This window comes from Schistocerca nitens, chromosome 7, assembly GCF_023898315.1.
Source record: "Schistocerca nitens isolate TAMUIC-IGC-003100 chromosome 7, iqSchNite1.1, whole genome shotgun sequence".
Classification (NCBI taxonomy): Eukaryota; Metazoa; Arthropoda; class Insecta; order Orthoptera; family Acrididae; genus Schistocerca; species Schistocerca nitens.
In genome coordinates, this window is record NC_064620.1 from 517,528,258 (window position 1) to 517,544,972 (window position 16,715).

Here is a 16,715-nt window from a genome sequence, read left to right on the forward strand (position 1 = left end):
ACGCGGCTTCCTCCGCCCTGATTGGTCGGGATCGAGAAATCCGTGCGGGCGGCATGGAACTTTCCAGAGCGTTGCCTGCTAAGCGACGCCTGGGGCGGCGTTACCTCGTAAGCACATGAGAGAGGCGCTTGTCCAAGGTGCCCTTCTTCGGTGCTGACTTCCTGTTGCTTAACTGTGGGACGAAAGAATTTACAGGCAGCTAACATTGCCGGCCGTGGCTTGGCCGCAATGGAAAAATGAAGTTACCGTTTGGAGGCTCATATAATAAAGTAAAATCCCTTATTGTCTGGCTCATCCTTTACAATAACAATCATTTCAGTAGTTATTTAAATCCATAAGCATAATTGAAACATCTTTCAAAAGTTCACATAACTGAAGTATGTGTACATAGTCAAGAATTTCCATTATAGATACACCACTCTACATAAGCAACAATACAAATTGACAGAGAAATATCGATGCAGATACAAAATAGGTCGAAAAAAGGTGTTACAGCATGTATTTAGTGGATATTTTGGAAATTTATGGTAAGGACTTATTGGACCAAACTGCTGAGATCATCGGTCTCTAACGTTACACATTATTTCATTTAACTTAAACTAACTTACGCTGAGGACGACACACACATCCATGCCCGAGGGAGGACTCGAACCTCCGACGGGGGAAGCCGCGCGGACTGTGACAAGACGCCTTAGATCGCGTGGCTACCCCACGCGGCAGTAGTGGGTATATTCACTCTTCTGTGCCCTTTCGTGTTCTTTGTACCTGATATTAATATTTCATGCAATAGTCCCAGTATGTCAAGAGTTGCAGCTAGGGTTACGTAACAGTTTGTATATTCCTAAAGTCTTGTATTTATATTTCTATTTTGTTGCAGTTTCTAGTTTCTGTTATATACGAAAGCTTTCTGCCTGTTTAAGTTAATTTGTTTATGTATATCTAATGGAAGATTCATCAAGTCACATTTTTCGCTAGTGATAAAGTAAAATCTTCCCATAGTGTGGACAATATTTATGATTTATTTATTGAAATATGCAGATTCAGATGGTGTATCATCCTCTTATTTCAGCAAATATTATTTCGCTACACATCGGATTCACTGTGGGATGGACAGCAGTGGCCATACCTGTGCTAGAGAGCAACAGCACGCTCGATGGCACGAATCCACTCGACAAGCCCCTGACGAAGTACGACTCTTCGTGGCTCGCGTCCCTGTCGATGGTGTTATCGATTTTCGGGCCTACGGCGTGCAGCCTGTCGATCCATCGTTGGGGCTTCAAACCGACCGGGTACATCGTGGGTATCTTCTCCGCCCTGTCGGGCGTTATCGTGCTGGTGGCGCGTTCTTTCGCCGTGCTGTTGGCAGGTCGCATCCTGACTGGTCTAGCCATCGGTGGTGCCGCCGTCGTCTCCACCAATTACGTGGCGGGGGCCGCGCAGGCGCACGTGCGCGGCGCGCTGGGCACCTTCTTCGCGCTCATGTTCAACGGTGGCATCCTGCTGGCGTACCTCGTCGGCGCCGCGTCTTCCTACTTCGCGGTCTGCGTCGTCGGTGTCGCCGTCCCGACGGTGTACACCGTCTGCTTCTTCTTCCTTCCGGAGTCGCCACTGCACTTGCTGTCCAAGGGCAGGTTAGTTAGCTTGTTGGTTTGTTAGTTTCATGTCGCGCAGATCATTTGGACGATACTTTCGTCGAAATGGTGTGGAACGGGTATTTTTACTGAATATGTACGAGGCCCGTACCGAAAGTAAGCTTTGGCATTGTTTTTCACACGGAAACTTTATTGCCAAAACAAATACACCATGACATCACGAACTATACACTTTGCAGTATTTTCCATCATAGTCGATACTGACACTGAGACATTTGTCGTAGTATGCAAGCAGTTTGAAGTAACCACTCTGGTAAAGTCGGCACCCGACAATGTAAGGAATTGTCACACAGTCTGCTCCACCTCGTCATAGGTTTGGAAGTGGTGAGCCAAGATTAGAAGGACGCACAGTTTGACCTTCATCCTCCATACTCTGTCTTCCTTCTCTGAACGTGCAACACCAGCGACCAACCGTTTGACGAGACATGGCATCGTCAACATACATGGGCTGTAGGTGTTTATGGATGATGGATACTCTAGTCCCACGTGCCCATTCATCTGGATAAATGCATGCACTTCCATTGGCGACCACATTAACAGCACACGTCAGTCTGTCATCGTGATGTGTGCTCGAATAACCTCAGGCACACCGGTCTACTGCTACTCTCTCCTTCGACGCTCTGCGCATGCGTCATTCCTCCACTGACACCACTTCCATCGTTGAACCAGCAACGGGTGGGGATTCATATACTATTGCTTTCGTCACCTGGTGTATCATCTTCTCTTTCAAAAACAGTGACGGAACATGCTTTCTGAAAGTCCCTCGCGTAAGTCATTAGTGTTAACATTAATAAAAGTATTATACTTTAGTTCCACCCATGCAAAACACTTAAAAACTAGGTCCTATTTTTTACAGGCTGCCAGTTTTTGAATAAAACTTCGTTCATCGAACGGAAGGAGTTGTCCAGGAGAAATCATTTTAGTTTCGATTCAAATTTTGTTTTGTATGTCAGACATTTTATGTTACTGGGCAAACTCTCAAAAACTTGTGTTGCCTCATATTGAACTCCGTTCCGAGCCACTGACAAGTCCAGTACTGGGAAATAGCGGTCTTTTTCTCTTGTAGTGTTTTAGATACGGACATCACTTGTTCTGAAATTTTGATCGATTATTAGTGACAAATTTCGTTAGTGAATATATGTACTTTGACGGCGCATCTGAAGTCCCTAACTTGTTGGAAAGGTACCTGCATGACGACTACGGGTGAACACCACACATTATTCTTACTGCTCTGTTTTGTGCAATCAGTACTGTCTTTCTAAGCAATGAGTTACCCCAGTAAGTCATTCCATAAGACGTTACTGGATGGAAATATGTAAAGTATGTCAGGAGACTAGTTTTCTTCCAAGACTTGCAATTCCACGAAGAGTAAAACTAACTGAGCTCCGTAGTTAGCTCCTTCCAGTTCAAGTTTTCGTCAGCATGTACACCTAAAAATGTAGAGCATTCTACCCTTTATACTGCCTTCATTTGCTGTTGATATGACCATGTGTTGTGTAGAACTGAACATAGGTTGTTTCCTTAAAAATTAGGGGATGTCCATTTTCAGAGAACCACTTAATAATTCTTTGAGAAACATCATTCACAGTCACTTCAGTTTCTTTTTCTCTAATGTGATTTATTATAACGCTAGTATCATTTGCAGAATGTACCCATTGTAATTGACAAATGTTAAGTTTTGCGAGATTCACATACACAGGATGAACCAGAACTCCAAAGGTCGTTCAGGTATACCTTCTGAGTATGTTGGTATCAGACACTCACAGCCTCCACAGGCTCGTTACATAGTTACTGCATGCGTTTGGTTTCTTATACAATTGGCTTTGTTTCTGTACTGCACACAAAATTGGGCACAGCAGTGCAAATGGGTATGGTATGCTCTGTGTGTCTTGTTTGGGAACAAAATTTATCGATTCACTTAGCTCACTTGCTGTCTACAACAGTAATTCCCAATTTACACTTCGCCCTCAAGTTCACACTCATTACTGCTCGGTTCTGTCTCGGATTGGTTTTCCCAGCAGTGTTAGTTGTACATTATCATTGATACACGACCGTGTGGGTAGATTTGTGATGAAAAGTTGGCCAGTAATGAATGGAATCACTGCATGGAAGGGAAGAACGTAATAGTGATGCTATACCGAGTTCTATCGCAGCGCCGCACTTTTCAGTAGGCACTTTTAAATCTGCAGGTTGTTTCAGTACTGCATGCTTTGTTTCGTACGTTTTTATGATTACACATTACACGCTTTTTTACATTAGAAAGGCATTTTCACAGAGAAAAGGTAATTGCAGTAACAAAACGGGTCAGTCATGATCACGTTATTAATCTGTAACGAGCCATCAGACACGGTGGGTCCCCTATACGAAAATACAAAGTATCCCTGAACAACCTCTGAAAGTTTGTCTGTGGAGCTATGGTTCAACCTAGGCAGGGTGTCCCAGGAGGAAAGCTCAGTATCAGGATCACTCGAAGCAAAAAAGTCTAGTAAACATACAGCATAAAACGCATTCCTTAGGGCTGTGCGTACTTCATCATCTTCGATGCTGTGAGAAAAACCTCTTCTTCTACAAACTCTCTGCGTTCCATATTTTTAAAGGTGGTAGTATCGACAAAAAAAAGAAAAAAATGTCCACTGAACGTAGGTTCTAACATACTTCTTCATCTGAACAAGTGCTTATAGTTCTTATAGTATGCATTTGGGAGCTTACGTTTAGTAGACTTTTTTGCTTCTAATGATCGACCCTGTCATTTCCTGAATATTGACTTCTGGGACTTCCTGTATAAGTAATACTTTCCTTTTCTTTTTCTTTGAGTCATCAGCCTTCTGACTGGTTTACGTTCATTCCACCACGAATTCCTCTTCTGCACTAACCTCTTCATCTCAGAGCAGAACTTGCACCTTACGGCTTCAATTGTTTGTTTTATGTATTCCAATCTCTGTATTCGTCTACAGCTCCCTATAGTACCACAAATGTTATTCCCTGATGTCTTAAAACGTGTAATAGCCTCCTGTACCTTCTTCTTGTCAGCGTTTCCCAACTGTTCCTGTCTTCTCTGATTCTGTGGAGAAATTCATTATCTTATCAGTTCGCCTAATTTTCAACATTCTTCTGTATCATTACAACTGCTTCGATTCCCTTTGGTTCCGGTTTTACCAGTGTAGTTTTTTCATTGTCAGTGATTCACTACTATACAATGCTGTTCTCCAAAGGTACATTCTCGGAAGGTTCTTCCTCAAATTAAGGTCTATGTTTGATACCAGCAGACTTCTTGGTCTGTGCTCGTCCGCTTCTTATGTCCTTCTTGTGCTCCGTCTGTCACTGGTTATTTTGCTCCCAAGGAAGGAGAATTCCTTAACTTGGTCTACTTCGTAACTACCAATACCAATGGCAAGTTTCTTGTTATTCATACTTAAGCTACATCTCATTAGCCGGGTGTGTGTCCTGTTTACTTTCAATCCACATTCTGTGCTGATTAGGCTGTTGATTCTTCCCAACAGATCCTGTTCTTCTTCTTGTCACTTTCAGTGAGGATAGCAATACCGTCAGCGAATCTTATCATTCGTGTTCTTTCTTCCTGAATTTTAATCCCACTCTTGACCCTTCGTTTTATTTCTTCGCTGTATAGATTGAGCTATAGAGGCGAGAGAGTGCATCCTTGTCTTATACCCTTTTTAATCCAAGCACTTCGTTTTTCATATTCTTTTCTTATTTTTCTATCTTGATAGTCCCATATATCGTACATACTATGTGATTAAAAGTATCCGGACAACTGGCTGAAAATGACTTACAAGTTCATGACGCCCTCCATCGGTAACGCTGGAATTCAGTATGGCGTTGGCATTTGATGACAACCTCCATTCTCGCACGCATACGTTCAATCAGATACTGGAAGGTCTCTAGGGGAACTGAAGCCCATTCTTCGCGGTGTGCTGCACTGATGAGAGATATCGATGTCGGTCTTTGAAGGCTGGCACGAAGTCGGCTTTCGAAAACATCCCAAAGGTGTTGTATAGGATTTAGGTCAGGCCTGTGTGCAGGGCAGTCCATTACAGGGATATTATTATCGTGTAACCACTCCGCCACAGGCCGTGCATTATGAACAGGTGCTTGGTTGTGTTGAAAGATGCAATCACCATACCCAAACTGCTCTTCAACAGTGGGAAGCAAGAAGGTGATTAAAAATATCAATGTAGGCCTCTGGTGTGATAGTGGCACCTAAACCAAAAAGGGGTGCAAGCCCTCTCCATGAAAAACACGACCACACCATGACACCAACGTCTAAGAATTTTACTGTTGGCACTACACACGCCTGGCAGATGACATTCACTGGGCATTTGCCATACCCACGCCCTGCCATCGGACCGAAACGTTTTTCCACTGCTTAATCATCAAATGTTTACGCTCCTTACACCAATCGAGGCGTCGTTTGGCATTTACTGGCGAGATGTGTGGCTTATGAACAGCCGCTCGACCACGAAAGCCGGCCGCTGTGGCCGAGCGTTTCTAGGCGCTTCAGTCCGGAACCACGCTGCTCTTACGGTCGCAGCTTCGAATCCTGCCTCGGGCATGGATGCTTGTGTTGTCTTTAGGTTAGTTAGGTTTCGTTTGGCATTTACTGGCGAGATGTGTGGCTTTTGAGCAGCCGCTCGACCACGAAAGCCGGCCCTTGTGACCGAGCGGTTCTAGGCGCTTCAGTCCGGAACCGCGCTGCTCCTACGGTCACAAGTTCCAATCCTGCCTCGGGCATGGATGTGTGTGTTGTCTTTAGGTTAGTTAGGTTTAAGTACTTCTAAATCTAGGGGACTGATGACCTCAGATGTTAAGTGCCATAGTGCTTAGAGCCACATAAACGATTTTTTCGACCACGAAATCCATGTTTTATCACTTCCTGCCTACTGTGATAGTACTCGCAGTGGATCCTGATGCAGTTTGGAATTCGTGTGTGATGGTCTGGATAGATGTCTACCTATTACAGATTATGACCCTCTTCAACTGTTGGCGGTCTCTGTGAGTCAACAGACGAGGGTGGCCTGTAGGCTTTTGTGCTGTACGTGTCCCTTCACGTTTGCACTTCACTATCACATTGGAAACAGTGGACCTAGGAATGTTTAGAAGTGTGGAAATCTCGCTTACAGACGTATGACACAAGTGACACCCAATCACCTGACCAAGTTCGAAGTTCCTGAGTTCCGCGGAGCGCCCGATTTTGCTCTCTGGCGATGTCTAATGACTACTGAGGTCGCTGATACGGAGTACCTGGTAGTAGGTGGCAGCACAATGCACCTAATATGAAAAACGTATGTTTTTTTTTGGGGGGGGGGAGGATCCGGATACTTTTGATCACATAGTGTATTATATTGTATTGTATGTTAACCGGGGACCTAGAAACGACGGAGAGGCTCCGTCCCCGCTGCAGTCACAGTGGTCCACAACCCCACGACGACTACCGCAGTCCACTTCACCCCTCCGCCGCCCCACACCGAACCCAGGGTTATTGTGCGGTTCGGCCCCCGGTGGACCCCCCCAGGGAACGTCTCACCCCAGACGAGTGTAACCCCTATGTTTGCGTGGTGGAGTAATGGTGGTAAACGCGTACGTGGAGAACGTGTTTGCGCAGCAATCGCCGTCATAGTGTAACTGAGGCGGAATAAGGGGAACCAGCCCGCATTCGCCGAGGCAGATGGAAAGCCGCCTAAAAACCATCCACAGACTGGCCGGTTCACCGGACCTCGACACAAATTCACTGAGCGGATTCGTGCCGGGGACCAGGCGCTCCTTCCCGCCCGGAAAGCCGTGCGTTAGGCCGCACCGCCAACCGGGCGGGCCACTCCCATTCATCTCTGATTTTCGAACATCTTGCACCATTTTAGACTGCATATTTTACAAATTACATGCTTTTCCTAGTTCGGCCAATCCTGTGAGCGTGTATTGATATTTCTTCAGTCTTGCTTCCACTATCAAGCGCAGCGTGAGTATTGCTTATTTGGTGCCCTTACCTTTTATAAATCCAACTTAATCGTCATCGAAAATGGTTCAAATGGCTCTGAGCAGTTAACATCTGATGTCATCAGTGCCCTAGAACTTAGAACTACTTAAACATAACTAAGCTAAGGTCATCACACACATCCGTGCCCGAGGCAGAATTCGAACCTGCGACCGTAGCGGTCCCGGGGTTCCAGACTGAAGCACCTAGAACCGCTCAGCCACACCGGCAGGCTAAATGTCATCTAACCTATCGATTATTTCCTTTTCCATTCTCTTGCGTATTATTTTTGTCAGAAGCTTGTATGCATTAGCACTGCTGTTAGTGCGATATGTTTCGCACTTATCTGTCACTGCTATCCTCAGAATTCAGTGGATGACATAGTGGTACGAGCACGGGGCTCACAACCCGAACCACACGCCACTGTTAAGCACTAATGAAGGACTTGGTCCCTTACTTCGATTGCACATAATTCATTAAGGTCCATCCAACACATTTATTTCAAATAACATAAATGAAGTTACATTTGAATCTGACATTAAACAGGAATTTAAAAAAAAATTTCAAAAAGAGCTGATTTAATGCGTGTAGCGCGAGTTAAGCCAATATCCAGATAAACTGAACAATTTACCGTAATTCAAAGAAAGAGAAAAACAAAATTGAATCAATAGACCCCACTGAAAGATGTCCAAAAAACCTGACAATACTACTCAAAGAATACACTGAAGTGGGGAGCAGTCGTTCAGCCAACATAACACTTCAAAATGAGTTCAATAACACAGCTGCGTGCCCCAGAAAACAGCAAGACATTACATACACTTCATTTGACAAATACTCATTAACATTACGCTACTCCTGTTTGAACTGCAGTGTCCCAAAGAAACAGGCCCTTATTCTGAAAGAACAATTTTTTTTATACATGTTTAAATTACAGCATTAAGGAATTCCAATTCTGTCCCCTTTCTAGGCGGAGGCTGAGCCAGAAACACAGAATGCCACAAAACACAGTTCTGCTGTGAAATATTACAGGACATGCGGAAGCAGTAACAGACAAGGCACCCACAAATAACACAGGCTAAGAGTCAGGCTGGGAGCACATCGTACTACAACTTGTTCACACTATGCTCACCACACACTGTAGACATTCCGGCCGAACATCCGCTTGCGGTGGATGCCAGAAGGACGAAGCAACCAACAGGCCCACCCCGCGCTTCCCACACAGGCACCTTAATTTGTCCACACATCTAGGCCAACACCAACTCCGGCCTCCCCTCTCACTGCCAGGCTTGGCACATTTTATATCAAATGCAACCAGTAACCGCCGCAGGAATTTCACGATTGGCAAACAGGCCCAGCGTAACAGACATCACACATGTGCTTACGCCCGAGCCACAACTCCGCCAGTCTCACCGGCCGCCCCAAACCGACTGCCTCTCGCCGTCCCGCGCTCCCCAGCCGAAAACGCAAAGATCCACATGCCCGGGGACACGCCAAAGATAACAAACCGATCGCTGATGATCGACCAGCGATCTGGCTCACATAGCCTTATGGTACGTAGCCAGTGTTATAGATTACACACACCAACGTGAATAATTTTTTGGTTGCCACGGCCCTCAATGATTTTAGAAATTACGACTATCCATCGGAATTTCTAGCGAATAGTAGCGGACCCAAAACTGAACCTTGAGGAAATCTTCTCGTGGTTTCTCAGGGAAGAGGAAGCAGCCAGGTCGCTGCGCTGGTTCCGCGCCACCGGCCACGACGTCGCCGGGGAGCTGAAAGAGATGCGGTTGACCATCGAGGCCGGGCAAGGCGGCGACCGGAAGCGGATGACGGTGGCGCAGTTCTTCAAGGAGCGCGCGTCGCGGTACGCGTTCGCCGCCATCGTGGTGCTGATCCTGAACCAGCAGCTGAACGGCAGCCTGGTCGCGCTCAACTACGTGGTCGAGATGCTGGCCGCCGCCGGAGACAGCCTGTCGGCCGAGTGGTCGGCGGTGGCGGTGGCGGCGCTGCAGTTCGCCGCGACCTTCCTGTCTTCGGCGCTGGTGGACCGCGCCGGGCGCCGCCCCCTGCTGCTCGGCTCCAACGCGGGCATCGCCGCCTGCCACGCCGCCCTCGGCGGCTACTTCTACGCGCAGGCCGCGGGCCTCGACGTGGCCGCCGCGTGGTGGCTGCCCGTGTGCGCCACCTCGCTCTTCCTCGTGCTCAACGCCGTCGGCGTCGGCGCGCTGCTCATGGTCGTCGTCAACGAGTTCTTCTCGCCAGAGGCCATGCCCATAGCCATGTCGATCAGCATCGGCGTGCAGACCGTTACCGCCGCGGCCGTCATCAAGATGTACGTCGTCCTGCTCGGATGGCTGCAGATGTACGGCTGCTACTGGTTCTTCGCCGCGTGTTGCATCCTCAGCAACGTTTACATCTTCTTCTTCTTGCCAGAGTCCAAAAACAGGCCCATTAATGATATTATCGCTGAACTGAGGGGGGAGTCGAAGAAACAAAAGAAACTCACCACTCATTACGACCCAGTTGATGTGACAGAGAGCCAAAAATAAATTCGACAAAACATTCTTCCTCACAGTACGAAACTAAGCATGTAATATTAAGCCTAGTCTACACGACGACATTGGGTTGCGCCACTCGTTGCGTGGAATGAGCTGCACGCAAGTCGTTTCATATACACTACTGGCCATTAAAATTGCTACACCAAGCAGAAATGCAGATGATCAACGGGTATTCTTTGCACAAATATATTATACTAGAACTGACATGTGATTACATTTTCACGCAGTTTGGGTGCATAGATCCTGAGAAATCAGTACACAGAACAACCACCTCTGGCCGTAATAATGGCCTTGATACGCCTGGGCATTGAGTCAAACAGAGCTTGGATGGCGTATACAGGTACAGCTGCCCATGCAGCTTCAACACGGTACCACAGCCACACGGATAAGAAGCCATCTACACTGCTACTGATACGAGGCCGTTGGGATCCAGCCCGGCGTTCCGTATTACCCTCCTGAACCCACCGATTCCATATTCTGCTAACAGTCATTGGATCTCGACCAACGCGAGCAGCAGTGTCGCAATACGATAAACCGCAATCGCGATAGGATACAATTCGACCTTTATCAAAGTCGGAAACGTGATGCTACGTATTTCTCCTCCTTACACGAGGCATCACAATAACGTTTCACCAGGCAACGCCAGTCAACTGCTGTTTGTGTATGAGAAGTCGCTTGGATACTTTCCTCATGTCAGCACGTTGTAGGTGTCGCCACCGGCACCAACCTTGTGATAATGCTCTGAAAAGCTAAACATTTGAATATCACAGCATCTTCTTCCTGTAGGTTAAATTTCACGTCTGTAGCACGTCATCTTCGTGGTGTAGCAATTTGAATGGCCAGTAGTGTATAACTGTAGACACGGTGACACCAGTATACACTTCAGTTTCGTCGTTTTGTGCGTCCCTGAGTTATGTCTGAAATGAAAGTTTTGACAGCTGCACGTCGAATGAGTTGCGATTGAGTTAAAGCTTGTTGCGTGGAATAGCTGCATAAGAAAAGAAATAAGAAACGTGTTTCGATTCGTGACTGGATGAAGAAAACAAGTCAGCTCCGTTGCTCAGCATTTTTGCTGAAATAATTTATAACGAAGGATCCAAGAAGTTCTTTTAATTATCTTAGAAAGTCACGAGAACTGTGAACCGTGATTTATTTTGAAGAATATTCTTAAGAATTTATTTTATTTACTAGCGATTCATCAAGATCATTAACACATTTAATCACACTATGTAAGCATGGAAGTAGTTGCCAGGAAGTAACTGATGAAATCATAACCAAATTCCTTTTAACAAATGGGAATTTTACTCACTTTAATAGTGCCTTAATGCATTTTTTAAAAGAAACAGATTTAAAATTATAATCAGAAAGCACCCTCTAAATATCAAAGTTACAATTTATTCAGAGGCAGAAAGAAACAAGTTTTGACTGTATGAGCTTTCGGGCATAGAACCTTGCCGCTCCCTTTTGACACGCCCGTAGTTACGACCGCTTAACAGCCTCTGAAAGACTACACTTGTGCAAATCTGCAAAACACCAACACCAGATCACACAAACTATGCAACCCCCCCCCCCCCCCCCGTAGGAGGTATGGAAATGGTGCAAAACACTAACAATTAAAATATTAACCTTTCCACCGAAGGTGCAACTTGATTTTAACTTCTAATAAAAGTCTTACGGTGAAAGGGTGGCAACTTTATATACTAAAATGATCATTTAAATAAAAGCCCATGAAATGCAATCTTATATAAAATTCTACAAGGCTGGCTAAAGAATAGTTTAGATGCTCTACAGTACACAGATACCGCCTCTCAAGATCATAGGCAATAATATAAAAGTTTCCAAAGATCAAAACATATTTCAGGTATTAGGCCGTTACACTCCAAGCAATAAATTCGTTAACACACCAAATCCGATAACATGACAGAGGCAGCTACTTACGTACGGTAGGTTGATAGGGAGATCACCGAACAACCTGAACCGTAGGTTGCTCTAACCCACCCCTAGTCCACAAGGGAAAAACGGACCACTCAATTTATAAACAACCACCTTCCCGCGGGTGAGCAAACGGAGAAGAATGGTGGGACGACCTCAAAGCAAAACGGCTGGTGACCTCACCAAGAAAACAAATCGAATTTATCAAGAGTAAATCAAAGAAGATGTCACCAATCACTTAACTTCTAATAAACTGCGATTTCTCGAGAAGACCTGGCGCAGCACCCCCAGATCGCTATCCCGAACCGTTCACTGCCAGCCGCTTCAACGGACGCAGGAAGGCGCGCCGATCTCCCGTCTCACGGCGTCGCAGTTCGCGCCGGCCAGACTGATGTCGTGGGTTGACTCCTGTTGCCTCGTGTCGGTCACGAAGCCACTACCCCTCGCTATACGCCGCGGCCCACTGGACTCACGTGGCGACCTTACATGCGCCGACAAGTCATCTTGTGTCTCTGTGCGCGACCGACCAACCGATCGATCCAACCGCCAATGACCATTGGCTGAGCAAACTCGATCAGACTGGCGGCCTAACGCGCAGACTCAGATGTAGGAACTAAGCCCCGACCGGGCGACCACTCGCTGAGTTCTCTTACTGGCGGAGTGGAAAGACTCTCATTTTGCCGGCTTTAAAGGTTGATCCCAACGACAGACATACTAGCACTCCGAACGACAGACAGACACTAACTGCCTAACAAATGCGGACGAGAGACAGATTTGCAAGCTGGGGACTAGAGACTGACCCAGACTGATCCCCTGACGAGCTCATAGCGCCCCTTAAATGCACGTGAACAGGCAGCCTTTCCCCTTTCCCGCCAGAGGGAGACACCAAAGCTGCGATTGCCACGGCGGCGCCACCGCCAGAAACGGAGGGCGACTGCTTCACACTAGGCGCTGCGGCGCGCTCTTCAAAACAGCAATTTTCACCGCGGCTCAAACTATTCACGTTTCTTCTAAATACAGTTTATTATGCGATAAGGAATAAAGGTACTGTAATGCATGAGGCACTGTCAACAGAACTGAAATTACATATCATATTGCGTGCATTACAATCGAGAACACTCGGCATGCTATACGATACGGTTTTAGTTGGTGATGAAGCTGTTTCATTAACATCAATAACTATTAACGGTAACAGTGATAATTATTAACATTAGCAACAATAATTACTCGAAGCAGGCCGCTTTAAGAAGAGAACGGTTGGCAAACTACTCTCTTGCAGATAGATCTTTACAGTGGCAATATTTCAAAATCCCAACACATGTGAATGGGGAGCAGTGCAGCGAAGTTTTAAATATATGAATATTGAATAAAGAATGCAGCTTCTTGAATTTGTATAGCCTTCCCTCCTGTCAACAATATTCCTTAACGAAGAGTTGGCCAACTAGAAAGATGTGATTTTAGTATCGTAGACGAGAGCATTCATCTACATCTACATCCACTCTCCGCAAGCCCAACGGTCTGTGGCGGAGGGCACTTTACGTGCCACTGTCATCACCTCCCTTTCCTGTTCCAGTCGCGTATGGTTCGCGGGAAGAACGACTGCCGGAAAGCCTCCATGCGCGCTCGAATCTCTCTAATTTTACATTCGTGATGTCCTCGGGAGGTATAAGTAGGAGGAAGCAATATATTCGATACCTCATCCAGAAACCTGGACAGCAAGCTACACCGCGATGCAGAGCGCCTCTCTTGCAGAGTGTACCACTTGAGTTTGCTAAACATCTCCGTAACGCTATCACGGTTACCAAATAACCCTGTGACGAAACGCGCCGCTCTTCTTTGGATCTTCTCTATCTCCTCTGACAACCCGACCTGGTACGGAACCCACACTGATGAGCAATACTCAAGTATAGGTCGAACGAGTGTTTTGTAAGCCACCTCCTTTGTTGATGGACTACATTCTCCAAGGACTCTCCCAATGAATCTCAACCTGGCACCCCCCTTTCCAATAATGAATTTTATATGATCATTCCACTTCAAATCGTTCCGTACGCATACTCCCAGATATTTTACAGAAGTAACTGCTACCAGTGTTTGTTGCGCTATCATATAATCATACAATAAAGGATCCTTCCTTCTATGTATTCGCAACTCATTACATTTGTCTATGTTAAGGGTCGGTTGCCACTCCCTGCGCCAGGTGCCTATCCGCTGCAGATCTTCCTGCTTTTCGCTGCAATTTTCTAATGCTGCAACTTCTCTGTATACTACAGCATCATCCGCGAAAAGCCGCATGGAACTTCCGACACTATCTACTAGGTCATTTATATATATTGTGAAAAGCAGTGGTCCCATAACACTGCCCTGTGGCACGCCAGAGATTACTTTAACGTCTATAGATGTCTCTCCCTTGAGAACAACATGCTGTGTCCTCTGCAAACCAGCCACACAGCTGGTCTGATATTCCGAAGGCTCTTACTTTGTCTATCAGGCGACACTGCGGAACTGTATCGAACGCCTTCCGGAAGTCAAGAAAAATGTCATCTACCTTGGAGCCACAGCTAGAATTACACTTGCTTCTATTTCTCTTAATTGAGTTGTGTATGTGGTGTTAACTCAATAAATTTTGCCCTGCAGCTCAGATATTGGCAAACCATTTATGTTATGGTCGCACCTTACGGTCTCAGCGGCAGCAATATTTGCGTATTTCTGTAATCAGCGTCACTGAAATCCCACAAACACCTATGCAAAGCATAGATATCCAAAAACCGAACATTAATCTCCGTTCCCCACGTCATATTTTAGTTTGTCTACACATAACCTCAAAACTCATGAAACTAGTGTCGCCGAAAGCGTTTAGTTTCACCAACGAGTTGCGCAAACGCATGGCGCGCATGCACAGTGGCCGGTAGCGCAGTTGCCTGCAATCTAGTGTCGTCCTGTAAACTAGGCTTTAATGTCATTTGAAGCATGCAGAGTCACTGCTGTTCGCCGCATCACGACGATGCCTCATTTAATACGAGTTATGACTTCGTTATTGTGTTAAAATGACCAACTGCTGCTTACTGTGCCGGCCGCGGTGGTCTAGCGGTTCTAGGCGCGCAGTCCGGAACCGCGGGACTGCTACGGTTGCAGGTTCGAATCCTGCCTCGGGCATGGATGTGTGTGATGTCCTTAGGTTAGTTAGGTTTAAGTAGTTCTAAGTTCTAGGGGACTGATGACCACAGATGTTAAGTCCCATAATGCTCAGAACCATTTTTTTGCTGCTTACTGTAAGCTATCTAATACCCAAAGTTTTCTGATTAGAAGGATAGAAGCTGGTCTAAACATCAGTGCGGTATAAATCTATCCTGTATCACATTGAAAAAAATCTTTCTCCGTCGGACTGAAACGGATTCAGTGCTGTTATGTCATGTTATTTAATGTTGAAGAGAAAATGCTCTTTCTGGTGTTCTGCTCTAGAGTATCATTTCTTTGGTCACGAACTAGCTTTCGGTGTCTTAGGTCACTAGTATGGTGGCCTGCGTTTATTCGGATATCACAGATACAGAAGAAACATAAAATCGTGAGACAATGTTTGCAAACGAAAGTATTACTTTTTTGTGGTACTCGTAAATCGTTACTCGTATTTAACTACAGATGAAACATAAAATTGAATTTACTATTGTAATGCAGCATTTGCATAATTGAAACTCAATTTGACAGAGGAGAGGAAAGAAAATGTGTTTTATCTGTTAAAACTTAGCAAAAGCATACTGATGTGTAACATTTTCCAGAGGAAGCTGTTGGTAATACGATTGGTTGGTTGGTTGATTCGTGGGTAGGGACCAAACAGCGAGGTCATCAGTCTGATCGGATTAGGTTAGGATGGGGAAGGGAGTCGGTCGTGCCCTTTCAAAAGGAACAATCTCAGCATTTGGCTGAAGCGATTTAGGAGAATTACAGGAATCCTAAACGGCGGACACGGGTTTGAACTGTCGTCCTCCCGAATGCGAGTCCAGTGTGGTAACAACTACGCCACCTCGCTCGGTACGATAAATCGATAAATGTCAAATAAGGAGTACAACATTACTTCCAAATGACAACAAATACTGTACCCCTTTCTTCCTAAATGAATGTTCGTTTGTGCAAATGTTAAACTGCAATAGTAAATTCCTTTTTATTTTTCGGCTATTGAATGAAATGTTTTCCTCGCAAAACTTTACCATTCATTTTCATTAAACACAACAATTTCTTCTTAGCGTAAAAAGACAATTACTTTCCTTTGTAAACTCTCTGTACCTTATCATTTTATGTATCTTCTACAACTGTAATATCTTCGAATGTCGGTTGTCACTTGATCTGTGATTGCGACGTCCTACTGTTACCTGAGAATGTCCTCAGAAGTAGAAAATCTTGGTGACCATATAAATAGTATTTTGCAGAACATTAGGAAACTGCTGCCTGTTTTTAACACTGTCGTCATAGAAAATTCCCTCTCTCCAATAGCAGGCACATGAAGAGCCAGATGCTGTCTGCAGGAATATGTAAACCTGTATTCATTCGAATGCCATCCAAACAGTGTCACTGAATTTGTAATTAAATATA

The 16,715-nt window shown here is 45.5% G+C and overlaps 1 protein-coding gene across 1 annotated transcript; it reads left to right on the forward strand.

Annotated features, from left to right (window-relative positions):
- The first annotated feature begins 1,218 nt into the window (after positions 1–1,218).
- LOC126195716 (facilitated trehalose transporter Tret1-like) lies at positions 1,219–10,190 on the forward strand. Its single transcript, XM_049934344.1, has 3 exons — positions 1,219–1,512; positions 1,555–1,631; positions 9,350–10,190. Exons 1-3 carry the CDS (start codon positions 1,219–1,221, stop codon positions 10,188–10,190), a joined length of 1,212 nt encoding a protein of 403 aa, XP_049790301.1.
- The last annotated feature ends 6,525 nt before the right edge of the window (positions 10,191–16,715 follow it).